The sequence below is a fragment of the Epinephelus lanceolatus genome, chromosome 12 (genome assembly GCF_041903045.1).
Source record: "Epinephelus lanceolatus isolate andai-2023 chromosome 12, ASM4190304v1, whole genome shotgun sequence".
Taxonomy (NCBI): domain Eukaryota; kingdom Metazoa; phylum Chordata; class Actinopteri; order Perciformes; family Serranidae; genus Epinephelus; species Epinephelus lanceolatus.
The window spans coordinates 31,265,466-31,293,300 of NC_135745.1; the positions used below are offsets into that span (position 1 = coordinate 31,265,466).

The 27,835-nt window shown below is 41.4% G+C and overlaps 2 protein-coding genes across 2 annotated transcripts; both read right to left on the reverse strand.

Annotated features, from left to right (window-relative positions):
* Nucleotides 1–3,501: 3,501 nt before the first annotated feature.
* On the reverse strand, nt 3,502–11,754 carry map2k2b (mitogen-activated protein kinase kinase 2b). Its single transcript, XM_033649648.2, has 12 exons — nt 11,576–11,754; nt 10,838–10,975; nt 10,515–10,725; nt 10,253–10,399; nt 8,276–8,353; nt 7,832–7,883; nt 7,449–7,573; nt 6,910–7,123; nt 6,015–6,067; nt 5,871–5,932; nt 5,705–5,750; nt 3,502–5,494 (listed from the first exon to the last, which is right to left on the reverse strand). The coding sequence occupies exons 1-12, from the start codon at nt 11,737–11,739 to the stop codon at nt 5,384–5,386; spliced, it is 1,401 nt and encodes a 466-aa protein (XP_033505539.2). The 5' UTR covers nt 11,740–11,754; the 3' UTR covers nt 3,502–5,383.
* A 3,772-nt stretch (nt 11,755–15,526) lies between these two features.
* Nucleotides 15,527–27,695, reverse strand: LOC117272399 (organic cation/carnitine transporter 2-like). Its single transcript, XM_033651312.2, has 10 exons — nt 26,864–27,695; nt 25,872–25,975; nt 23,360–23,514; nt 22,918–23,089; nt 20,826–20,967; nt 20,606–20,700; nt 19,250–19,464; nt 18,964–19,146; nt 16,466–16,601; nt 15,527–16,202 (listed from the first exon to the last, which is right to left on the reverse strand). The coding sequence occupies exons 1-10, from the start codon at nt 27,218–27,220 to the stop codon at nt 16,145–16,147; spliced, it is 1,617 nt and encodes a 538-aa protein (XP_033507203.1). The 5' UTR covers nt 27,221–27,695; the 3' UTR covers nt 15,527–16,144.
* Nucleotides 27,696–27,835: the final 140 nt, after the last annotated feature.

A 27,835-nucleotide genomic window follows, 5' to 3' on the forward strand; every position in this document is an offset into this window, starting at 1 on the left:
AATAAATATATAAAGTGTACGACAGTATATTTTACTTAGCCCCAGGAACAGCCAATGCATGCTTTAAAGAGAGATGCAGTTAAATGGGGTGAAGGTACAACTCAGGAGCATTCAGTCAGTGTAAGCAGATCAACCTCATTATGACAAAACTGGTCTCATGTCACAGATTCACTTGAGAAGCTCCTCCAGTACACCTGGGGGAAGATGGCGCACGTATTTGCCGTAGACGTGATGGTATCGCAGCTCTACACAAAACATCAAACAATGTTTGCTTTGTTACCTTTTAAAAAGTAGGACGAACGGCACGGAGGCAAAACAACATCAAGGTTGTACGATAAAGCCTGAGACACACCAAAAAGCTATATTTAGAGTGGAACTCCATTTTCCTACCCCCCTAAGTGTGTACCCTCCTCTCCACCCACTCTTTCCTGGGCTCTCTCTTCTTCTAGACAAGCTCCCATATCTTTGTAAATGGGTTACCCCCATGCAGCCACCCACGCATCAGGTACAGTATGAAAATTTGGGGCATCCTGTTATGACTTCTGGTTTCCTGTTTCCTGTGAAAAATACAGCCCCCTCACTCTCACACACACATGCAAACACACTCATGAACTCCACTGCTCGTCTCACCGAACAGAGCAGGCCTGGGATCAGCTGCTGACACCCCATTCCAAATATATTGCATTAGCGCTCGTAATCCTGGCTCAGCTATTTGGGAATGTATTCAAAATATAAATATCGTACTGATATGGTGTCATGCGTTCTCTTTTGATATTATTCCCAACCAGACTCAGTCTAATGTCTTTTTGATTGGGTGTCACAGACAGTCAGGGGCGTAGGTTTCCTTTCAACACTGGAGGAGGGGGGCACCAGGCGGCAATCTCCAGGCCTGGAAAATGAAGCCAACACTGCATTTTTACAGCATTGCGGAATCAAGAGGCGTGATGGGTGCGACACATAACACGTTGGTCTCTAGTGTGACATGTAACATACGTGTCAGCAGCCCTTTATGAACAGTAACAATGGCATTAACATGGCGATAACAATCATTTACTATCCCTGTTATATGGCGACTGATCTCGGAGGTCAAGGAGCTCCTGGACCTCATTGTTTTCCCAATTTGCGGATATTTTCGGCCGCTTCTTCACCCAACAGCTACTTTTTAAATCTCCCACGTTGGGTTGCGCATGTAACACATCATCGAACGTCACACCCTGACGTCTGCTGCTTTTATACAGAGGTCGTTTCGGTGCTGTCACGACCTCTGATGCCGGCTTAAAGGCGAGACAACTCTTTCCCACCATTCCACGATTGTACCTTCTATATTCAACAGCGAGGCGGCATAATGGTGTGAAATCCCTGTCTTGAAGTGACAACCTCAGGGCCAAAACAATGAAGCCAACATTGCATTTTTACACAGCTGCAACATTGCGCTCCAGTGTATGATTTTAGACAGCATGCCGGCATTGCTGAATCAAAAGAGGCGTGATTGGTGTGACATTAACACATCAGTAGTGTGACATATAACATATGCATCAACAGCCCTTTATGAACAGTGACAATGGCATTAGCATGGCAGTAACAATCATTTACTATCCCTGTTATATGGCGGCTGATCTTGTCCTCTGCTCGGAGGGTAAGGAGCTCCTGGACCTCATTGTTTTCCCAATTTGCGGATATTTTTGATTGCTGTTATTCATGCCAGCAGCTACTTTTTAAATCTCCCGTAGTGGGTCGCACACATACACTGTCAAAACATCACACCCGTGCTACTCATGATCCCCTCCTGCCAGCCGACTTGTTTATATAAATGTCACTTTGGAGCGTTACCTCCAATGCTGGCTTAAAGGCGAGACAACTCTGTCCTACCGTTCCACGATTGCATCTTTTATACACAACATTGAGGTGGCATAATAGTGCCAATGGTGTGAGAAGGCAGTGTAAAAACAGGCTCATGGGGGCACATGAAACGGGGGTGGGTTGAGGCACCCAGAAAATATGTCAGACACTTAATTTGTTTGTTGTTGTGTTCTGGTGGTTCTTTTATGCCCCAAGTTGTGCATTTTCTGCATCAATTCATGGTGTTAATGTCTTTAATTTTGTTGGAATAAAAGTCCTCTGCAAAATGCACATATTCTAAATATTAAGGGGGACGTATCCCCTATATCGCCCCAGAATCTACGCCTGTGCAGGCAGTGACATTATTGTGAGTACTCAGCTCTGTAAGAATACACAAAACTGCTGCATTGTGAGAAAGTCATTATGCCATAAGGTGACAAGAGCAGCTGTTTTGCCCCATTCCTCACAACATTTAATTTGTTTTTATTCCTTGTATACATATTCTCATTTCACATGCCAGAGAGGAAGATGTACAAGTGTCAAGGGACCACTGAAACAGCGTTAACAGCAGTGTTTGCTCATGTGTGAACTGTAGCCCCCCCCCGTTCCCCAGAAATATGAAAATAACGCTGTTTGTGACACACAACATGCCGCCACTGCACGCCCCCCGCCAAGATACCTGAGCATCTCTCTCAACAGGGGTCAGTCACATCACTCTTAAATGAGCTGAAATCTCTCTTCCTTCCTGTGGCGGCTGTAGCCTGCCATGCTGATCGCTCAGTGACAGCGTGCATGGTTGATTGTCTTGGCAGAAACGCACACTCTGGTTTCCCCCTCTTATGATGTGGCTTCTGAGAATCTTAACATACTTGTTTAATGATTTTTTTTAACGTGCAGTTCCTTTTTATCAGTTTTGGGTGGGCGTTGTCGTCTTTATTTAAAAACTGATGCATCGATGTTCAGTATTTCTTCTGTTCAAGAGGGCCTTTACATTCTACAGACCGCTCACTCACTCTTTTACTCGTTTTTTTTGCAAGAAAAAGCACAATAGCATCCTGTTCTTTTTCCTCGTTTTTAGCTCATCATCCCCTCCCCCCTTTCTTGCAGATTTGAATTCATTAGCAATCAAAGAGCCACTGACAAACGCCCAATCTTAATTACCCTCTCATTTGCATATTTGCATATTAATGACTGCAGACTTTGCTGTTTTTCTGCTGCAGCATTCCCCCTCCCATCAACACTGCTCAGACTTAGCCGCCCCACACACTGCAACACTACGTCTTTCTCCGAGCCCAAGGCCTCACATTTTAAGCCAGGAGTTGACTGACATTAAAGGGAAGACATTTCATTATCACCCCAGACATGAGCCAAACAGATGAGCCATTGTGCTGGTAGTTTAAATGGACTAATGTATTCCAGCAGGGCTTTGATTCACTGTCCTGCTCTTCTTCTCAGTCAGTATAAGCATGAGCCAACTTGTAGTGTATATACAGTGCACCACACACACAGTGATAAGTATATTTCTATATTTTCTGTATGGTAGCACACTTCAGTTTGTAATTGTACCAGAATTCCTCAGTGCATTGCACCTGAGTGCTTCCCCCTTCTGGTGAAAGGAGTGTAAAACACTGAAGTGATACTCCGGCAAATGAAGACATCATGTTACAATACATACAATTTATTGACAATTCTGATTTTATAGACAAAGCTTTCCATGATTTTGCCATAAAAAAAAATCTATATTTGAAGGGACAGTTCACCCCAAAATCAAAAAAACATATATTCCTCTTACCTGTAGTGCTGTTTATCAGTCTAGTTTGTTTGGGTGTGAGTTGCAGAGTGTTGGAGATATCTGTCGAAGAGATGTCTGCCTTCTCATGAACACAATGGAACTAGATGGCACTCAGCTTGTGGTGCTCAAAGCACCAATAAAATACATGTGAAAAACTCAACAGCAATGTCTCTTTCCAGAAACCATGACCCAGTTACTGAAGATATACCACAGACCTTGTTGTGAGCAGTTTCATGTAGAAACTAATTTCTTTCTACCGAACTACATCTGCAAACTGCATCAACGCACAGAAGGAAGCGTGCATCTACTCATGCACTTGTGACAGTGTGAGATATAAACATTAATAGTGTCCTCCTTGTCAGAGCTGTAACATTAACGAGCTCAGTGATACTCTTGAAATCCATTATCCTGGGGCACCCTGTAGCTCACCTGGTAGAGCAGGTCCCCCATGTACAAAGGCTTTGTTCTTGCCGCAGTGGCCGTGGGTTCAATTTCGCCCCACAGCCCCCTGCTGCATGTCACCCCCCCTCTCTCTCTCTCCCTTTCACCCTAATACTGTCCTATCAATTAAAGACAAAAAGCCCTAAAATACCTTTAAATAATCCTTTGTCCTTCAGTGACATGGTTTGTGGATGACCAGAAACATGATACGGATTGCGGGTGTAGTTCAGTAGAAAGAAAATAGTTCCTACATGAAACTGCTCACAGCAAGGTCTGTGGATTATCTCAGCACCACAAGCTGAGTGCCATCTAGTTCCATTATTTCAGGGAGAAGGCAGACATCTCTACGGCTGATATCTCCAACACTTGGCAACTAAAACAATCTAGATTGATAACTAGCACCACAGGTAAGAGGAAAAATATGTATTTTTGATTTTGGGGTTAACTGTCCCTTTAAACATTTACTTAAAGGAGGAAGTACACAAATAGAACAAAACAAAGGAGCGAAATGCCCTAATCCTGCCACAACACAGGATGTACTTCAATGGCAAATCCGTGTCCTGTTGTTTACATGACAACGAATACAAAGAAATAATCACTTGTTTCCGCAGAGACTGCTCAGTGAGTCGTGATGCATCTTGCTCAAGAGATAAAAGCGGTCTTATTACGGCAGGTAGCGTCCAGGGATGAGTCTCTGGTATTTTCAAAGACAGCCTCTGCCCCAGTGTAGCTCATCTGAAGCTAATGGTACCACAACAAGCTAAGGATGATGCTTAAAGATAACAACCCTGAAATACAGAGGGCGCAGAGGGTGCTTTTAAGGTTGTAACTTTTTTCATTTTTGGCTTTGACATGAGGGTCATGCTAAAATGTTTTAAACATTGTGCTTCACCTCAAGACATCTTTGTAGAAATCAGTCACATCACCAAATGCAAAAAACACATTCTTTGACTCAATCATCTCTTGCTAACACAGACACACATAACCCGACTTGTTCAGTAAAAATAAACTATCCTTACTCTTCTAAATGTGTTTGCATGACACATATGAAAACAAAGTCACACATGTATCACATATGACTGTAATAACTGACACACTTGTGCTGTAGATAGAGCATCTTTCCTGGCTTACTTGTCAGTAGAGTTCATTTGATAGATGGAGACTTCAGAGGTTCACCTGAGGGAGGACGTGGCAAACAACGTGTGTGTGTGGGCATCAGGTTTTAGGCAGCAGCTTCTCCATGTTTTTACATGTGTGTGTGTGTGTGTGTGTGTGCGTGCGCGTGTGTGCGCGAATGTGGTCAGTGTGTGTTCAGTCTGCAGTGCGTGTGGGAGTGCTAGGTTGGTTCAGCCCCATGGTTTTACAAAGCCAGCCAGCAAAGTCTACCTCCTCCACCTCAGACCGCTTGATAAACATATGGTTCTGCAACAAAACAAAGTATAAATACAGGTAAGATACTGAACATTGAAAATTTAATCATATAACAGAACAAAGTTTTCTGCTGCTGACTCTAAGTGTGTATGAATAAGCCCCAGTTTGTGATCTAGACCTTCAACCTGTCAGATATCACAGAAAAGGAAAAGCAGGAGCTTAAATTAAAACTTAAGCCACAGTCTAACTGAGATTACTCACCATCAACATTTTCAAGTCAGCCCTCTCTGATGGATTTTTGATGAGACTGAGGAAATGACAGAGGAAAGATGGCTCTTTAAGGTATGACTTTCCATCCATTAAGGAAAAAAGAAAACGTGAATGTAGACAAAAGACAACTGCATGTTTCCAAGATAAAATGTCTCACCACTTTGTCACAAAGTCCTGGAAATCAGAGGTGAAGACGCCGTGTGGTAGTTTGGGAGGGGGCTGAAATAGAGAACAAAGTTGAATGAACATCTGATCACAGTAAATACTTTACGGAACCAGTTTTTCTTTGGACAACTCTTACCTCATTTACTATGTAGTCTAGAAGTTCAAAGATGGCCATTGCAGGACCATGACCTGGAAAAGGAGCCAAGTTAAACTGTGTTTTATACTAAACATTTCAAGCAAGACTTACGTAAAAACACTCATTTTTATCAGACTAAATAACACTGAAGAGCCACAACAAAACCCTTATGCTGGTTATCATCACACATAAAAGATTCATCCTGTTTCTCACAACAGGAACTGGTATATCAAAACATAAAAACAACATGCAAACTGTCCTGACAACAGCAGCAGGAGAGAGCTGAAAGATGCGCTCCCTTGTGGCACTCAGTAGACTGGCCAGGCTGGCATACCTCAGAGTGTAATTTACTTACTTCATGTGTCACTATTTCTCATACTGCCACCTAGAGCTGCCTGAGTGCAAAGTTATCTATAGATTGCTCCAGGAATGAGTCCTAAACCCCAGAAATGAGTTTGCATTTTAGCACTCTCGGTCCCCTTGTCTTGAAGTCAATGGTGTTGACTTTGACTTTGGTGTAGAGACTTCCAGGTTTCATTCTACGACATAAAATCTGTAGGTAAATACATCACTCTTAAATTTTGAAGCTGTTATGTGTCTTTAAGAAGGTGGTTGCTAACAAGTGGCTAACTGAGGCTACGTCATCACGTCGAACACAGCTTTACAGCATCATTGAGATGGTGACATTGAAGTACTGTTACCGTAGTGTAGTTCGTTATAGCCAAACGTTAGCTTTTACCTCTGGCGATTGCATTCAGGCTTCAAAAATCATTAAAGTGGTGTTCATTTGTGAAGGTTATCTTGCTGAACAAAACATGCAAGTATCGTATCGGCCTAGAGAACAACGTCATCCCTGGAGCACTCTATTGCACTTCAATATAGCTGTGTTGCTCACCACTGACAGGTCTACCCGGCGGTCTGGGTCTGGGCGAAGTGCTGAGCGTCTCTTCTTCACTACCAGCCAAGATGGGCCGTCCAAATATGGCCTCCAGTTCTTTGGCATCTGGAGGAGGGATGGGGAAGCGCCCGATTGACAGCTCCACAAGGGACAGGCCCATGCTCCACACATCTGACTGCACAGAGTAGTGAGTTCCCTGCAATCTCTCAGGCTACACAGCAAAGATAAAAACACAGAACAGAATAATTATATCAACAACTACAAGGAACTGTTGCTCACTGCACAGGCATTAAATGATCTGAAATCAAACAGCTAAAATATTGCTTATTTTTATATGTAAATTGAGGCACTGGTTGAAGTTAGGTCAATAATATCTTAAAGGACATTAGTGGTACACACAATACGATGATGGATGGGAACATTTCATTTGAACAGCCTCAACAAAAAGTTCAACACAACGGTATCACATCACAGTAATACTGAGTAACCAAACTGAGTTTATCGTTTCAAGCATAATTCAGTGAGGACCAACATACCGACATATAAGATCTTGTCCCAACAAAGGAATTGGCCATGGAGTCTATGAGCTGCCCGCTTACACCAAAGTCACACAACTTGATCTCCCCACGGGAGTTCACCAGGATGTTTGAAGGCTTCACATCTGGGGGTACAAAAGGCATTCAAAAACTTCACCTGACTGGACAACGATAACAGAGTGCAGTGAAAAAGGGCTCTCTGTACAGCCCTACAGTAACATTAACATAAAGGTTAGGATATTTGTTATCTTTGGCATATGATCATTTGTATGACCAGGTTAGCACACATGATTTAACAAACTACAATGCACTATGCTACTGTACATCATGTCTTGCAGTTGAAATACAAGACTCTGTAATTAATCCCATGAAAAAACAAGTACCTCTATGCATGATTTGATGTTTGTCTCTTAGGTACGCAAGGCCTCTCAAAACCTGTTTCAAAAAGGGCAGAAGTTACACAAGTCAATAATTGTAAGCAATCTTAATGTGAAAGTAACAGATAGAAACAAAGGTAAAACTCAGCTAGGCCCGTGGTGTGTGTGTGCGCTTGTGTGTGTACATTAAGGCCACAATTGTTTTATTATTGCCAATATCATGCAATATTATACGACATTACAATACAGAAGGATTCCCCCTGGGCACCTCCCGTTAGAGGTGTTCTGGGTACATCCCACTGGTAGGAGGCCCCAGGGCAGACCCAAGACACGCTGGAGGGATTATATATCTCATCTGGGGTGCTTTGCTTGGCCTGCTGCCCCCGTGACCCGGCCCTGGATAAGCGGATAAAAATGGATGGACGATATAAAAGACAACCATACACTTACAGCAATGCTAACTTTGCCCAGAATCTCTTCAGGGATTCGCTTTGCTTCTGTCAGCACCTGGTCCAGAGATCCACCGTCCTGAACAAAAGACAGACAGCAAAGAATACAAGAGGTCAAAATACAGACTGCTAAAAGAGCATTCTGTCTAAAACAGAATTTCAATTGATCACACCTTTCCCATTATTGTGATGTGCACTGAGTACATTTACTGGTTTTTCTGTGGAACATATACATGTCTGACACAGTACTGTGCAGTTTTATGCCATGCTTACCACAATTAGGGATGGGAGATGATAAGATTTTACTGACACCAATGCCATTATTGATTGTGCTTATCGGTCCAATTCTTAATCGATTCCCTGATTGATTCCTGATCGATTTTCGGTGTGGGAAAAAGTAGGCCTCTAAAACTTTTCGGCATCAACATAATGGTTTCATTATCTCTGGGTCGGAACTAATGGTAGCAACACTCTGTCTGGCATCATCTAAAATGAATCAAATGAGATAATATTTGTAAAAGTATTCACTTTCATTGAAGTTTTCTTATTCAAAGAAAAAAGCGACCTGTGTGTGTGTCTCTAATGTTATTATAACAGGATATTTACCCTCAGTAACTGACATGTCGCTCAGTTGGTAAGCAGTGGCACTCATGTTTAGACTGTCAAATACATGGCATTACTGGAATTTAAGCCCATGTTGCACAGAAAGATGTTTCAATTATTTCTGGGTTTTCCACCCTGACTTGAAATGATAATTTAATAGACATTACAAGCAGCACTGTTGTCATCTGTCTTCGTGAAATGAAGCCACACTTTGGACCATATCCTCCTTTACACTGTGACTCCTTGTTACAAGTTTCTAGCAGTGTAGACATATGAGTTTAAAGCAATTGGTTAAGATGAACTGATAAGGCTGGAGGCATACAATTCTGATGAATCAGACAATTTGGACTAGTTCTTAACTGGAATCAGTCCTCAATTCCCATCCCTCACCACAGAAAATTTGCTTTACATTTACCTAGTGTTGCACAGTATACCGGTACTAAAATAGTACCGCGGTACTAGAGTATTCCAAACGGTACTATACTGCATTCGGAAAATACCGGTACTTTGAATCTGATTCAATTCATTAATTTAGTTAATTTATTTTACTCAATTATGCACACAAACGCCTTTCTTGTTCCTATTGGAGCACAGATTGCACAAGTGGTGTGTATGACAACACCTGTATCAACATTCGCAGCTGGCGCACGTGAAAAAAGACGAGAGAAAGTCTGCCTCGCAAAGGGAGACAAAACAAGACAACACAAACTTGGTGGAACATTTGAGTTACCAAACCGTGATGTCCGTACCGAGGTACTTACCGAACCATGATTTTTTTGGTACCGTTACACCCCTACTATTTATTTTTCTAAAGGTTTGTATCCAAAAGGACTTTTCCTTAGGAAAAGTACCGAAGAGTATCGAAAAGTATCAAAATTCACAATGGTATTAGTACCGAAACAAAGATTTTGGTATCATGACAACACTACATTTACCATAAAAATCACCCTCTATGAGATCTAAATTTCTTTGTAATCATTCGGTGGATGCTTTTGTCTAAAGTGATGTACAAATGAGGTGCAATCCAACCACAGTACATCAAGGAGAATTCAAGATTAGCATTTTAACTGTTTTTTTAATTGCATTATCTTTGCTTAAACATGGGACTGACACATATTCATATAGAAAGGCCAAAGAGGATCTTGTATTTTTTACTTTATTCAATATCACTGTCCTTGAAATAAGCATAAAAGGAAACTAGGACGCTAACTCAGTTGAACATTTTCTCTACCTGACCTTCTGCACTGGTATACAACATGAAAAATGTGCAAAGTGGAAAAAGAAGATCCATTTGGGGATAAACTGATCGATACAGAAAAACCCTTAATACTTTAATCTGCCACCCACACACAGTCACTCCCTCCAATTGACTCACCATGTGCTCCATGCAGATGCTGATCTCTCCATCACTATAAAATGCTCCATAGAAGCCGACAATGTAGGGAGAGTTACACTCATGCAGCACCTGAAGCTCTCGGATGATCTGGTTTCTGATGGCAGGTTTGATTTCAAGATGAATGAGCTGAACGAAAAAGAGAATTGTTATAGTGAATGTGTTTCAACAATGTTTTATTACCGTGTTCAGTATCACTTTTTGATCATATTCACATCATATGATAGTGTTACTTGTGGCTCACCTTTCTGGCCATGATTATTCCTGAAGGTCTGTGACATTCCTTGTTGACAACTCCTCCATTGCCCGCACCCAGCTCACATACTCGATTGAAGTCATCATCTCTCAACTCGCCCACCTTGGCCTTCTGGGTGAGGAAAGCTTCTAACCTTTTCTTCTGTTGTTCATCCAGGTCCAGCTCCTCCATTATTCTTTTAAGTGCCTCTAAATTGGCCCTGCGGGAAATGTCACAGAGCAAATAAGGCACCGTTCAGATCACAAATATGAATGACATATTTAGTTTATATGGTATATTGAGATATTTATGTGGTTAGCAGAATAACTTACTCAGATGAAACATCAGTGTTGGTGGAGGTGGATAACCCATCACTAGCAGGAGCGATGTTTAAGGGCATTGGTCTCTTTTTAGGAGCCATGATCACTTGTGGATGAACTGGGCTGGGCTTAAGAGAGACTTTTCCTGGGCTATAACTGAAAAAGATTAACTTTCTGACTGGGAAATGATAGTCAATGATATTTGGAATTAGCATAAAGTTTAACTTCCCATGTAAAGGTTTGGCTAATTAAGTAAAACAGGTATTATCTTGCAGATGCTGTAATGGGGCACTGTAATGCTAACGTTAGCTAGCTGGCTAACATTAAGTTAACGTTAGCTTGATTATAGTAATGTTACTTGTTTTAAATGAGACATAACGGTACTTACACTGGTTAGCACGATAACTAACATTATTGTCACTACACTTACGTTAAATAATGTTACCGGTATGAACACTTAAATTAATCTGTGCTACATTACCTACAGTATGACGGCAAACATAATATTTTAAACCCAAGAGCCATCACTAGCTGCACTTCACGTTAGCTAGCATGCTAGGTAGTTAGCCGTTGAGTGATACATTCAACGCTAGCTGATAGCAACCGACTGTTTTACTTTACTAACGCTGTGTCTGTGCTGTGTCCCCACACTGTCTGAGTTAGAAACAACAGCCTAATGGGACTCCCTTATTTCTGCTAGCAGGTGTGTGGTCACTGCAGACAGATATATATATACACACACACACACACCGGTTCCCAGTATCAGCAACAGAGATGGGGGAGCGACGCGGAGCAGCATCCGCACACAGCCCGGTGGGTTCAACCGTGGAGTCAGTCTCGCGATATTTCAAGCAATGACAGTCAGCTGTGCAGTCGTCGAAACCTATGGTCGAAACCATAGGAGTAGATTTCATGGGGGTGCTGGGAACACGTCCCCCTCAATATTTAAAACAAGTGCATTTGTCCTCCTCAAAATAAAGATGAAAGTAATAATAATAATCATACATTTATTTGTAAAGCGCTTTTAATCAAAGTGGTGAACATCATTTAAAACAGAAAAGCTACTAAAAACAGTATACAATAAATAAAACACAATAAAACAATGAAAGACAACAATAAACAGACAAATCAAGACTTATTCCCAGTAGTGAACAAATGGGTTTTTAGCTTTGCTTTAAAAACATCAACTGAACATGCCTGCCTCATACCTATAGGTAGACTGTTCCACAAGGTTGGTGCACGAAATGAAAAAGCACGCTCACCAAACGTCTTTCAGCGGACCTTGGGGATGTCGATGTGGAGCCTATGCTGTAGCTATGGCGTTGATTCAACACAGAAGTATTAAATGCGTGTTAGTTTCGCAGGACCAATAATCTTCATTTCTGTCTTAAGTAACAGGAAATTTCTAGATAACCATCCCCTAACTGCAGTTACACAGGTATCAAGTTTAGTTATATCTGACCCATTTTGAAGGATAATACAACTGTAAATCATCTGCATAACAATGAAAAGAGATCCCAAATTAATGTAAAATCTCACCCAACAGTGCCAAGTATACAGAAAATAACAGTGGACCAAATACAGACCCCTGTGGAACCCCATGACCAACAGCATGCGGTTCAAAGAATGTTTTGTTATATAAGACACGTTGAGATCTGTCTGACAAGTAAGATCTCAACCAAAGGAGCACCTGACCTGAGATGCCAAAATAATTTTCAAGTCTGTCCAATAAAATAGAATGATCCAATGTGTCAAATGCCACACTTAGATCGAGCAACAGTAGCACAGATGCTGATTCTGAATCTACAGCCAATAATAAATCATTTGCCACCATGGTGAGTGTTGTTTCAGTTGAATAATTTACAGCAGACTGAAAAGGCTCAAGGAGGTCATTTAATGTCAAGTATTTCAAAAGCTAATTTGAGACAACTTTTTCAAAAACTTTTGACAAAAAGGCAAGATTTGAGACAGGTCTATAATGCTCTAAGGAGTTGGCATCCAAGCCAGGCTTCTTTAAGTAATAGAGGACTTTCATTTTGACAAAATTAAAGACATGTCCACCATAAATGGATGCAAAAGGAAAGTGTTTGAACAAGCCCGGTGTGGCTACACATTTTGACAAATAAACGCCTGTCTCAATTAAACACCTGGTCTGGTTTCCAAGCAGTTCATTTGTTAATTGAAGTTCTCGGATGTATAAACCCAGGTTGCTGGCTACCTCAAATTATGTGCCCATTCTTTGATTACCCTGTCAGTTTATTCATATTCTTTTAGTCCATAAGGGTCCTCAGATCAAAAGAATCAAGATGCTTTTTCATAGAAATTAATACAAGTTCTGAGTATTGTTTTAATGGGATAAAGTGGTGTTGAGTTGGTATGCTAGGTGCCACAACAGTTTGTGTAAAAGGGTGCCAGGATGGTGCCTTTTCATTCCAATGGCATTGCTTACTTGGTTCATACACCAAAAAAGATTCTAGCTTCCGGGTTTACTTATGCTTAGCTCATAGACTTTACTTTGTGATGACGTCACTGAGATTTAAATCGCTTTACTCGGCTCAAGGAAAGTTTTAAAAATATAAAACCTCCATGGGTTGAAAATTCATTCTAGAGAGTCATAACTGACTGTTTGCAGTCCAAGGCATTTACAGTGGTGGTCTAAGGGAAAATGGATTTTGGGCTGCAGGGGATTTTTTTGTCGACAATACCATGAGTGGCCACTGAGAAAAATTGGAAGCAATGAAGAGTGGCGTTCCTGGGGGCCTGGTGTCCCCCAGATGTTGAGAAAAAAACTTTACCCTTGGTTGTAATGATATGGAAATGGAATTATGAGATGACCAAAAATACCATTACATATAGGATCATGTTCATTTTCTAAATATTAATTATGTTATCTTTGCAGTATTTGCTGTTGGGCAGCCCAACACGGGCCCATCTTGGGCTCCCATTGGCACTCACCACCCCTACGTAGGCTACTGCTTTCAATGAACTGTGAATGTACCCTGTGCACCCAAGGTCCCATCAGAAACAGTGCTAACAGTCATCATGGCATGTCCATGTCGGAAGACCTATACTAGAATCGTGAGTGCTGTTTCAAGGTTTTATATACAGTACAGGCCAAAAGTTTGGACACACCTTCTCATTCAATGCGTTTTCTTTATTTTCATGACTATTTACATTGTAGATTCTCACTGAAGGCATCAAAACTATGAATGAACACATGTGGAGTTATGTACTTAACAAAAAAAGGTGAAATAACTGAAAACATGTTTTATATTCTAGTTTCTTCAAAATAGCCACCCTTTGCTCTGATTACTGCTTTGCACACTCTTGGCATTCTCTCCATGAGCTTCAAGAGGTAGTCACCTGAAATGGTTTTCCAACAGTCTTGAAGGAGTTCCCAGAGGTGTTTAGCACTTGTTGGCCCCTTTGCCTTCACTCTGCGGTCCAGCTCACCCCAAACCATCTCGATTGGGTTCAGGTCCGGTGACTGTGGAGGCCAGGTCATCTGCCGCAGCACTCCATCACTCTCCTTCTTGGTCAAATAGCCCTTACACAGCCTGGAGGTGTGTTTGGGGTCATTGTCCTGTTGAAAAATAAATGATCGTCCAACTAAACGCAAACCGGATGGGATGGCATGTCGCTGCAGGATGCTGTGGTAGCCATGCTGGTTCAGTGTGCCTTCAATTTTGAATAAATCCCCAACAGTGTCACCAGCAAAACACCCCCACACCATCACACCTCCTCCTCCATGCTTCACAGTGGGAACCAGGCATGTGGAATCCATCCGTTCACCTTTTCTGCGTCTCACAAAGACACGGCGGTTGGAACCAAAGATCTCAAATTTGGACTCATCAGACCAAAGCACAGATTTCCACTGGTCTAATGTCCATTCCTTGTGTTTCTTGGCCCAAACAAATCTCTTCTGCTTGTTGCCTCTCCTTAGCAGTGGTTTCCTAGCAGCTATTTGACCATGAAGGCCTGATTGGCGCAGCCTCCTCTTAACAGTTGTTCTAGAGATGGGTCTGCTGCTAGAACTCTGTGTGGCATTCATCTGGTCTCTGATCTGAGCTGCTGTTAACTTGCCATTTCTGAGGCTGGTGACTCGGATGAACTTATCCTCAGAAGCAGAGGTGACTCTTGGTCTTCCTTTCCTGGGTCGGTCCTCATGTGTGCCAGTTTCGTTGTAGCGCTTGATGGTTTTTGCGACTCCACTTGGGGACACATTTAAAGTTTTTGCAATTTTCCGGACTGACTGACCTTCATTTCTTAAAGTAATGATGGCCACTGGTTTTTCTTTAGTTAGCTGATTGGTTCTTGCCATAATATGAATTTTAACAGTTGTCCAATAGGGCTGTCGGCTGTGTATTAACCTGACTTCTGCACAACACAACTGATGGTCCCAACCCCATTGATAAAGCAAGAAATTCCACTAATTAACCCTGATAAGGCACACCTGTGAAGTGGAAACCATTTCAGGTGACTACCTCTTGAAGCTCATGGAGAGAATGCCAAGAGTGTGCAAAGCAGTAATCAGAGCAAAGGGTGGCTATTTTGAAGAAACTAGAATATAAAACATGTTTTCAGTTATTTCACCTTTTTTTGTTAAGTACATAACTCCACATGTGTTCATTCATAGTTTTGATGCCTTCAGTGAGAATCTACAATGTAAATAGTCATGAAAATAAAGAAAACGCATTGAATGAGAAGGTGTGTCCAAACTTTTGGCCTGTACTGTACGCCATTAAGTTATGGTCATTTTTATTTAAAAAAACAAAACAAAAAAAAAAAGACTTTTTTGCACCATGACAACACAAAATCAACTAAAATAAAAAAACACATCACAATTAGGCCTACAATTCAACACAAGGTCACTGTGTTACACTGGACCACAGGATATAATGCACATGATTAAAATACTGGCCACATTATCTCCCTGGCAAATTCAACAGTGTTTTTGCTGCTGCTGTTTAAACGCTGTTGGTCCCTGTGTTGTACCATGATACTAAATGAACCCTGACGTCTGTTTTTTTAATTTATCAAGAAACTATAGTGGTTTGAGGAAAATGTAGCCTAGCTGCCTCTTGACATATAAACACTGTTAAAAATCTTTTCACAATGATGCAACTGATATTGAGTATTCTGCACCATGTATGAAAATGAACCTGAGAGGCTCAGAGGATCTGTCTCATAAACAACATTAATGTCTGTCCAACACATCACAAAACAAATACTTCCCATTTGTTTTCCAGTCTTTTGTCTGTGATCAGTCAATGTTTGCTGTGTGATTTTCTTCCAGCAGAGGGCGCTCTGCTCATTTGTTTAAGCCTTCACAGTTGCATCTGACTGGGCTTCAGCAGTTTCCTTTGGACAACAGCAGCTTTAAGACACAAAGAGCCAGACAGAGAACTGTTACAACGCACATGATCACAAACTAAGAGATAAAGCTGTCATTCAGTTTGCTCAGTGACATTTTTGCTTCATTGTGTATGCACTTCTTATCACTCTTGATGCAATACCAAAGTTACGCAAAATCCTAGTCAGGGCACAAGATTTTCTTTGTCTCAGTTTTATAGGAGTCTGGTAGTGATCATTGTTTCTGTTAATAATTATTCACATATTCACAGACACACACCGACATACCCTCTGATAGGTCTGGCCTGGCTGGTAAGATCAGGAAGTTTGCTGTTTCTGGTGTCTGGCAGCAACATGCTAACAGTGGCAGCCATGATGCTGACTGCCCCAAAAACAATGTACGGCAGGATCTTGCTGTACTCGCCTGCAAACAGAATAAAAGACACTTGAATTAGATTTGTCACTGATATGTTTATTTCCATGTGTTACACCCATAGGCCTTTTCACAGAAGACATTTTGACATGCCACAGCAGAAAAATCACAGGTATAAATAATACCATTTAATAATTCCCTGCTGGCTGTTTAAGTTTCAGGGTGCTGGGATTGTGACAACATTTACACACACAAAATAGTCTAGTTTTGCCCCTATTCTGAAAAATACACTGCTCAAAAAAAATTAAGGGAACCCTTAATGGTCATAGTATAGCACCAAGTCTTCAGGGATATCAATCTGTCCATTTAGGAAGCACAAGTCATTGTGAATCAGTTTCACTTGCTTTGGTGCAAATGAAAGTGACATCAGGCCGCAGACGCTCTCTCCTCATTGGAAACAATTGAAAAAAGACGCTGGCCTTCTTCTGGCGCTCAGAAAAAGGTGCTATGTGGACACAGGGCCTAACATCCTTCAGTGAAACCTGTGCTCACAGCCCAGCACTGTGCAGATTGGTTGGCATTCACCAGAGAACACCAGAATTGACAGGTCCGCCTTTGGTGCCACATTCTCCTCACAGATGAGAGCAGGTTCACACTGAGCACATGTGCCAGGCGTGAAAGAGTCTGGAGACGCCATGGGGAATGTTATACTGCCTGTAACATCCTCCAGCATGACTGGTTTGGTGGCGGGTCAGTGATGGTTTGGGGAGGCATATCCTTGGAGGGTTATAGCCAGTGGTACCCTGACTGCTGTTGGGTACTGGGATGAAATCCTCAGAACAACTCTCCTGGTGCTGGACAATGCCCAGTCTCATAGGGCCAGAGTTCGTAGGCTGTTCCTGGATGATGAAGGCATTGGTGTCACTGACTGGCCCGCCCATTCCCCTGACCTAAATCCAATTGAGCACCTATGGGACATTATGTATCAGTGCATTGGACACTGCCAAGTACCGCCACACTGTCCAGGAACTCATGGATGCCCTGATCAAGGTCTGGGAGGAGATTGCCAGGACACCATCCACCAACTCATCAGGAGGATGCCCAGATGTTGCCAGGAGCGGGGGCCATTCACACTACTGAGCTGCCATGATAAAATTCACACAAGTTGAATCAGCCTGTGGTTTCAATGATGAATTTCAATTTTGAATCCAGCCTTCAGCGGGTTGGTGATTTTGAACTAATGTGTGATTTAAGGGTTCCCTTAAGTGTACGATAGTCCTACTAAGCTGTTTACATGGCTAATGAAACTAATGTGTGGTGGCAATTTCTACGAGACAAAACACATCGAGTCAGAAACTTGTCTTTCTGTAAGTTTAATTCAACATCTGCAGATGGACTCATAACAAACGCTCAAGAACGACCTGAGTGCAAAGAGTGAGCCCTGAACACATGGGATGTCAGATACTTATTGACAACTGCCGAGGTCAGGGATCTTTAACTAGCATCATCAGAGGGGTGACAAAGGGCCAGCTTATCTAGTCATGTCTTTGGACATCAAGTAAAGCATTCACAGCTTGTTACACACTGACAAAGAGTAAACGCCATGTACGGCACATGGTACAGAGGCCTCAAAGTTCCATTACATATGTGTTAAATGTTGCATAGATTTTACATAATTACATCATTTCTATTATATTGTTGATTACCTTTCAATTATATTAATAATTTCCAATACACATGCAGTCGTGCAGACTCTGAGTAACGTGCCTAACATGTCGTTTATCATGTCAAAACTCAAAGTTGCCTACTGGTGGTGGACTTGACAGTGTGAACACAGCCTCCCTCTTTTATTCTTTCAGCCACCCTCTTGAAGAGGTTGGTGTTGTGGTATTTGCCCATCCATCCATTTTCAACCCCTTATCCAGGGCCAGTCGCAGGGGCAGCAGGCCAAGCAAAGCACCCCAGACCTCCCTCTCCCCAGCAATGCTTTCCAGCACCTCCTGGGGGACCCCAAGGCAATCCCAGGCCAGATGAGATATATAATCCCTAAAGCGTGTTCTGGGTCTGCCCAAACGTCCCTGCCCAGGGACGTGCCAGTGGGAGGTGCCAAGGAGGCATCCTGATCAGATGCGAAAACTGATTTCGGCTGCTTGTATCTGCGATCTCATTCTTTCTGTCACTACCCAGAGCACATGACCATAGGTGAGGGTTGGAATGTAGATGGACCAGTAAATCAAAAGCTTCGCCTTCTGGCTCAGCTCCCTCTTCACCACAATGGTTTGTTCACTCACGTGTATTAATGTCATCTACAGTGAGTTATTCCATTCTCTGTCTCTCTCCTTCAAAGTTCTTCAGTTTCAACAGTGTACACAAACACAACCACAAAAACAGGAAGAACCAAGACAACACTCACCCATGTAGATGACATAGGGACAAATGATGCTGCCTATGCGTGCAGCTGTGGAGGCGACCCCTAAGCCCATGTTCCTGACAACAGTGGGGATCAGCTCAGTGAAAAACACATAGATGAGGCAGTAAGCAGCAGATACTCCAATCTTTCCCACCAAAGCTAACACCTGGAGCATGACTTGCATGTCTGAGAAAAACAAACACGATTATAAGACAAGGAAAATATCATCCGTAATGTTTTTCAGTATTTTCAGAGATGCCTGATTCAGTCACTATTAGAGCATACAGACCTTCAGGAAGCAGCATTATAACTAGAAGCATGATGCCACAGAACGTCAGCATGGAGAAGAGGAGTGTGGGTCGTGACACATGGTTTACCAGTACCCAGGTGGCTATGTACGTCAATATGTCAATGGCTGCTGAAATGAAGCAGTTGAGGTAGGCATTTCCATTTAAGTTACTAGTATTGAGAGAGAGACCGTAGAAGACCATGGAGGTGGACATCCTGCAGACATACAAAAGTAAGACTGGATGAAAATGCAAGGCAGTGTGTCTGAGGGAGCTGTATGTGACATTTAGAGCATATCTATGATTCAGAGTCTGGGCTGGGATTGTCTGCACACAGTTCTCAACATGGAGGTGGCTGAGTGGCTAGCAGCTAACCATGCTAACTCCATAAACAGTGCTAACAATGGCAGCAGTGCTTACAGCACTGGGGGGAAATTAAAGAGTGGGCGCTACAGTGACCCTGTCCTGATAGCAGTGGTAACCGCCGTATAAGCACAATGCAGAGCAGTGATGATTAGACAAAAAATTTATATAGAGTTGTTTTTAACATTTTAATTTTCATTTATTATTCTTGTAGGCCTATACAAAAAGAAACACACCAAATAAAAAACAAAACAAAGAAAACATACATCTATGGCCTAGCACCTTTGTTTGCTTTCACTGCCAATGCTGCAAAGTTCGAGGTGGCTGAATTGGCAGCTAGTGGCTAACAATGCTAACTGTATAAACAGTGCTAACATTGGCAACAGTGCTGACAGCACTAACATAGTTAACCTCAGGGGAAACTGGAGAGTGGGTACTACACTTCAACCGATATCAGTGTTAACCACGATATCAGCGCAAAGTGCGGTGATAAGCTAATCAGTGGGATACTGACTAGCTCATCGCCGCACTCTACATACTACCACCTTTACCGAAAGGTTGTCTGGCCACATTTGGTTGTGACGGAGGAACAGCACTGGTATTTGTTCATTTATAAAGCTTTGATGCAGATGCCTCCATCCTGTATTTCATCCTTTTTATCTCTGACCTCACATAATCCTGGTACTCACTCACAGAATAGGTTGTTGCTTCACACTCCCTTAATCAGAACTGAACTAGGAAGTCTGTCATTCTCTTACAGAGCTCCTTATACATGGAATAATCTACAAAAGACTTTAAAATGCCTAATTTCTGATCTTGTATAACTGAGTGTAAATGGTTTCAACTATACATCTTTTCCAGGTTATGGGAGGCAGTCTGACAATCAGAGTGAGGAGCACTTATTTGTCAAACAAATGACTTTCTTTAATTTATAATAAAGTGTATGTGCACCCATATTCAGGAAAGTTACAAATGGAGAAAAGAAGACATGTTACCATATAATAACACTCAGAATTGTTATATTCCTCATGTTAGGGGTGCGTATCAGGTCCAGAAAGGAGTATGTGTGCTCCTCTTCATCTTTAGTTTTCTGAATTAGACATAAGAAAAGAAACAAACAGTCACGAAGCAAACACGCTTGTCAAGGCTTGGGACATATTCAGTACTGTAACACAATAGTTTCCACAGCATGAGGAATGAAAATGGAATAAATACCGTTAGCTCCATGCACTCATCCGTCCTGAATATGATCTCAGGAGCGGGGACTCCGTTCCTTTTGGCGGCAGTGCGAATGACCATCTCGGCCTCCTCCAACCGACCTTTCTGTAAAAGCCAACGGGGAGACTCAGGGATCAACCTGAACAGAGACAAAGGGACAGAAGTTCAAAAGTCAACAGGCGCATTTGGTGAGGATTGCAGATTGCAACCAGCTAAGACCTCTCCTGGTTAGAATTCCTTCAGTGTTCATTGTTCAGGAGGTTTTTTATCAGGAGCCAAATTATCCGCAGAGGTCTCTTCCTCTCCAGGACAAACGGGCCAGGTGATTAAAGCTGGCAAAAAACTCTGAATAAAGCAGTGTCACTACTGTCCCTCCTTCGTGGATCAGAATCAGACCATGGGGATGCTCTTTTAGATTTTATTTCTTGGTGTGATAATAATTTCTTGGACCTAAATGTGTCTAAAATGAAGGAGTTGATTATTGACTTTGGACGTAACAGAGACACAGCCAAAGAAAGCATTTTTTAAAAGAACATTTTAAAGAACATCTTAAATTTGATGTAAACACTGCAGATATTGTGAAACGAGAGCAACAGAGAATTCACCGTCTTCGTAAATTAAATTCCTTTTCCGTCAGTCCCGTTGACCTCTGCCATTTTTATCAGTTTTTTATTGAGAGCCTCCTGTGTTTTTGTTTCACAGCCTCACGTTGAAAGACAGTAACAGTCTAAACAGCATTGCTAAAATCTGCTATATGAATAGACTCACCTCAACAACTTCAGGACATCATACACTTAAAAAACGTAATACTTATCATATTATATTCCGTTTCTGCCAATATATCCCCCTATATCCTACACACTGGATCTTTGATGGGCATTAAAAGGAGGATTTATAAAAAAACTAATTCGTAAAAGAAATATTAATCCATCAAAAATTAGTTCAAATTTAAAGAAGATTTACAAAACAGACATAACATTGAACAATGATATTTATCAGCCCACATTCAAACTTACCAGTGGTGAATGAAGTGAAAACCACACTTTAGTAAAAGTACAGATTTCTTACCAGAAAATGACTTGAAGTTAAAATCGCCTGTTCGAAAATTACTCGAGTAAAAGTCTTAAAGTATCTGATATTTACTGTATTTAAGTATCAAAAGTAATTGTATGATATTAAATGTCTTTAGATATTGAAATTGAAAGTACATGTAAATGCTGTTAATAAAAAAAACAAGCCGCGAGATTTTTTTCTGATTATGATGACGTAAGATGTGTGCCTACATTACATTTGAATAAAAACATGTTTTATTCCCAACTTAAAGGATTTAACCCTGTGAAACCTGAGCAAATTGGCATGAGAAAGAAGGCAAAGAGCAATAAAATGACAAATTAGCAAGAAATTCGTAAAAACAAAAAATTAAAAAAGAAAATTAGTAAATAAATAAATAAATAAAAAAAAAAGTTAAAAATGAACAAAAAAACAAACAGAAAAATGACCTGGTAAAAAATTAACATAATTCTAAATATATATCATTTTAAATATATAAATTATGATAATTATAAATATAGTTTTACCCTAGATTTTCCCCCCTAATTTTTAAAAATAATTTTCTAAATCTATTTTTTTTTTTTTTTTTTTTTTTTCAATTTATGGAACATTTTTTACCTAGTTGCTCGTTGCCTTTTTCCCATAAGTTTTTGAAAGAAATTGCACCAATTTGCTCAGGGTTCAAAGGTTTTAATACTTGTGAAAGGTGTCTGAAAGCAGAACAAGAAAAGTGATGTCGCTCCAGGTTTCAGAGGGTTAAAGAACAAAATCCAGTTTTTCCATCTCTCTCACGTTTTCATTCGTCCATTTGTCCCTTCCTTCCCTCCTTCCCCTCTTCCTTCCCTATTTTGCAGTAACTAAGATGCTCAGGGGAAATGTATTAGAGTAAAATTATATGTTTTATTTTGGAAATGTAGTGGAGTAAAAGTGAAAGTTGACAGATATATAAAAACTCAAGTTAAGCACAGATACTCCAAAAAATACTTAAGTACTGTAACAAAGTATTATTACCTCGTTACATTACAAGGCTGAGACCTACCACCATGCTGGAATAAACAGGAAGCCGGGGATGGCAGAAGCGACCAGCAGCATCCTCCATCCTCGTATGAAGAAGGCAAAGAGCGGCAGCAAGGCGTATCCAAAGCCAAAACCCAAACTGTGGCCCAGCAGTGAGAAGCTCATCCTGGCCCTCGAGCGAAGGATCTCGGAGCCTGACCGAGAAGAGGATCAGGAGCATGACGTCAGGATGAGAGAGAACATGAAAGTGTATGATGTTAACTGAACACAGAGAACTGTGAAAACTGTCTGCAGCCTGACTAAAGTCATTGCTTCCTTCAACAGCCTGAGCACAAGTCAGTGAACATCTCCAGCTTACCTCACAGGAAAGCACAGGTAAGCTACACTTAGTCACAGGAAGACACTGGAGAGGAGACAGAGACAGGGACTCTTTGAGACAGTCAGAAGTGCGTGCGCTGTCTCACCCAGTACGAGTGACGTGATGTAATTGGATATCTGGCCGACTCCTCTCAGACAGTTGAGGACACAGAACATGACCCAACTGACGGAGCTGGCCTGGATCAGGGGAGTGACTGTTTGTAAGGCCATGGTGGCAAAAAACACCGGCTTTCTGCCAAACCTGTGAGACAATACACAGAAACATGACATGAAGAGAACATGTGTGATCTGTGAGTGAACATCACATGCAAAAACCTAAAGATATTACAGTGGGCTCAGGTAACTCAGTTATCAATTAATGAACTGAGAAAATAAGCAGCAGATTAATTCACAATGGCAGTAATTATTAGCTGAAGCTCTGATTACAGTCAAATATACAATCAGCTTAAAGCTATTAGCAAATCAAATGTATCTAAATTTAACATTTCAGTTTTGTTGGTTTCAGTTGTCATGGACTTCCTCTCAGCTCCATTTACTGTACATTCACAGCCCTGGATGAAATGTTGGCATATGTTTCTGCACAGATATGTTACATTTGTATCATATCAGTATTTCTAAAGTGACATAGTTCAGATTACATGTATATGAGCTGAGTTTCTCATGAGGAGGAGCACATAGTGGGTGGTGTGACACCTCAGCGAGACCCTCTGCCAAGCAGCAGCAGCAGCAGCAGCAGCAGAAGACCACTCTTTCAAACAACAAAAGTTTGAAAGACGTCGGGATTTCCAGCCGTGTTTGTTGAAACAAATCAGGTTTTGTTTTTTTTTTAAACAACCAGGGGTTTTTTAATGAGATGTCAGGACATTTACGGCCAATTTTTTTGCGACAAACTGGGTACTTTAAGCCAAAACATGATCTTTTCCTGATAGTAACCAGGTGGTTTTTGTGTCTAAACCTAACACAGTGTTGTCACAACATAAAATTGAAAATCGAAACATAAGGAAACATATCTGCAACATATGATGGGTATGTTACAGCATACCCATGGTTTGAAGCCAACACATTCTCACTCCGACATCGTCACATATCAGCGTTTGGTTATGGACTTTCCACATCCAGATACGATGTGAAAGGTACCCTGGGTGTGTTGGTTGTTGATGCTCTGCCTGTTACATACATTGTCTTCTTTCAAAATACACTTCTGTTTTCACACGAAATTTAACATTTACATACAGTCTCTTTCAAAATAAAAGCACTACGTCAGTACAACAATGTGAAGTGACATTTTTTGCCAATCAGGAAAAAAGTAAATTTTTGCTTCTAACAAATGGAGAGATAGTTTACACTCTAAACACATGATTTTAACACTATTTTAACTTATGCAAAGTTTATTTTAGTCCGCGGTGATAGTGTTGATATTTGACATGAGACACCTGTGTGACAAGAACTAGGAAAAAAAGATGTTTTCTTAGAAAAATAATCCAAACACTGTTAATTGTCTCTTTATTATAAATGCAACGTTTCAGTCCGATAGACCTCATCAGTCATTTTCTGGACTATTTTTCTACACTTGACTTCAGTAGCAGAAACAGTTTGGCATCACTTCAGTGTTTTATGTGACATAAACAGAGTAGTTTCAACATCATCCAACTAAATAGCAAAAAATACTCATTACTAAAGCCTGGTGATACCTATATGTAATCGAAGTCTCAGCCAACTGTGAATTTTTGGACAGTATTTTCAATGTTTCTACATTTCCGTTATAAGATTTAAGTATCGCTTACATCCAGCATCATTTACATTTTACTGTCTCGCAGTCGCAGACACTTTCAGTACCTTTTCTTCACATATCATATGAAGTAGCCGACATTCATGTTCAGATGATGTTGCTTCTGATTAACACCCCCGCCTCTTTCATATGAACGTGCTCATGGCTGGATAGAAAAAAACAGAGTTGACTGAACTAGCTGAGAACCAGCTTTGTACCACTGGTTATCCAGACGGACAGTGTTAGGGTTAGTCAAACCAGATAATAAAAAGATATCCTGGGTAAGTTGAACTGGTTTCATAGTACAGGCCTCTGAGCAGATTCCCAACAGATCGTTCGTTGTGTTAAACGTTGGCATGACTTCAAGTCCTTAATGGAATCATAATGGAACCACACAGTCTGTTTAATCAGAAACACACTCACTGACTGTGGTGTTTGGGTGGATGTTTGGCATTCCCTGCGTTTATGGTTTCTTATTTAAATAATAAATCACTCTAATGAAGGCCTTGTGTTGAAATGTGTTTCCAGGGTGAATGTGAAGAGATCTCCCTGCTCAACCTTATTTTCTAAACACATTCAGTAGCTCATTTTGACAGACATTTCTCCAAAGGACAGACGAGCTATAACTCCCCTTAAAACACTTTTGTCTCTGGTAGCTCATCCTGACAGAGCAGCTGTTTTATATTTGTACTTATTTTTGCACATTTTTTCCTTCTTGCTCGTGCATGCCTCTCCTTGTTTAAGTTGCCTTTTTTGTCTTAATTCATCATTAATTTCTCCATGTTCTGCAACTCGATATGACTACTATTATTTCTACACAACAGACTTACCGGTCTGACAGGTGACCAGAAATAAAGGATCCAATAAGGACTCCTACAAAGAATAGGGAGGTAGAAAAAGGGACCTTCCACGCACTGTCACACACCAGATCCCACTGTAATAAACAGGAGAGATGATAATCATTCAGGTTACTGCAAGACACATTTCAGAGACAGTGAAGTCGAATCTTATATAAAATTTTGGCTGACCTTGAGGTGTCAGAAAACAAAACAGATATAAAGATATACTTCATATGTTTTAGGGCAACACAAGTCATTCCACTTCTCAAGTGAGCAGAGAGCACAACACAAAGTCAGATAACGTTGGGACTCTTTTTCATAGATTACTAAGAAAAGCACCTGAAGTTGTGGGGCCACAAAGATTCTGAGAACACTCTGAGAGAGCTCCTAACTTAGCCTAAAAACTTCGTAAAGTGATTTAGGAAAGTTCTCAGAGCAACTCTGAGCAAGGAAGGGAGAGAAACTTTTACCTTAGTGAGGAGGTGTGGTTGACCCTGTTGCTAGGTGTAATGCTTGCTTTTAACAGATGTGATTGGTTGTCACAGACCTGCCCTTTTGGATGCACAGTGGAAATGAAATGAACTGCTGACTGTGAAAGTGTTGTCATTGTTAGTGTGATCACTCTGCTGATGGAAGGTTGAGACAGACTCAAGTCATCGCTGCTGCACTGTTGCATTTTTCCAGTTTTTTAAACATCTTAGTGTTGTGATCATTTTATTTCTGGCGTTATAGCATTATTTTGTTGGGTGAGAAATGTGTGCTCATCCTAACTGAGACCCCCTAATGCACAGTCTCATCTGTAGCATTTCAATTACTCCCTGTCATCCAGCATTGGGAGAATATTTCTCTGACCTCTTCGTGTTTCCACCATTTTCTCCTCTCCATAAGAAACTTTTGAGCTTCTTAAGAACACGAAAAGTGTGACAGCCATCCCCGGTCTCCCCTTCCTGATGTCCCACACCCATCACTCTGCATGTACATACCTCAGACACTATAGTGGCGGTGTATCTCTCCCGGCTAAAGACCCACCCATCCAGACATGGCTCTGTGTCGTTGCTGGGTCCCGCTGTCTCCGTCCAGTTTCCGTGCACTTTGTACCGGGAGCAGCTGTCAGGTCCGATCCAGCTGCTCTGCTCCACATCTGTGCCGTTACGCGTGGAGTTGCCCGACACTCTGCAGTGGTGCTCGGGCGTATCCGAAACGAAAACCACGATCGTTCCCGTGTACCCGCATGTGATTGTGCTTAAACTGAGCACAACCATGATGAGATACTGAAAGAAGCCGTAGTCTCCCAGAAAAGACGTGATTTCATCGAAGTCTTTGATGTTTCCACCCGACATGACTGAAAACACCGCTGATTCCAAGTGCGAGAAGTTCGACAGTAATACAGTGCGACTAATGCGCCAATAAACAGACACTAAATCGGGCAGAACCGGTTTAAAAAATAACCCTAACTAAAGCTCATTTGTCACTGCAACAATTCGAGACTTGCACATGCAAAGGCAAGGCAATGAGTGTCTAAGAATGGTGCTTGAAGCAGTAAAACCTGTTGGACAGATTTAATTCAGGTTGTGCAGGTTGTCTTGAGGTCACACAGATAGTGTTATCACACAGAGCACAATAAAGAAGGTCTTCATGAGGTTAGCTAAATGGCAACTGCTGGTATGTCTTAAAGAGACTTGTGTTTCCAGTGTTGCCCCTCATTCACAGGGAGTGCCTCCTCATTAATTTAAAAAAAAAAAAGTGGTGCAAGTACGAGCCCATCAACTGGTTCACCCCTCCTGCAAGTGAAGTGCATTCTGAGACACCAGGTTTTGACTATACCTTGTTTGACTGCAGTTTATTGCCGAGTCGCCACTTTGAGGCTGCTGATTTTCTGTCGTCTGTGTTACAGACTCTAAACATGCAACTCAAAAGTCACAAGGCACTGACAATAAACTGATAAACATGTCTTC

Coding starts and splice junctions, on each gene's coding strand:
- LOC117272399 (XM_033651312.2), bottom strand. CDS start 27,220: ATGTCGGGTGGAAACATCAAAGACTTCGATGAAATCACGTCTTTTCTG. Junction 19,147..19,249: donor TATAATGCTGCTTCCTGAAG/GTCTGTATGCTC, acceptor TGTTTTTCTCAG/ACATGCAAGTCATGCTCCAG. Junction 16,602..18,963: donor TCCCTATGTCATCTACATGG/GTGAGTGTTGTC, acceptor TTCTGTTTGCAG/GCGAGTACAGCAAGATCCTG.
- map2k2b (XM_033649648.2), bottom strand. CDS start 11,739: ATGAAATCTACTCCTATGGTTTCGACCATAGGTTTCGACGACTGCACA. Junction 7,884..8,275: donor TGGGCAAAGTTAGCATTGCT/GTAAGTGTATGG, acceptor TTTTTGAAACAG/GTTTTGAGAGGCCTTGCGTA. Junction 5,751..5,870: donor CAGGACTTTGTGACAAAGTG/GTGAGACATTTT, acceptor TCATTTCCTCAG/TCTCATCAAAAATCCATCAG.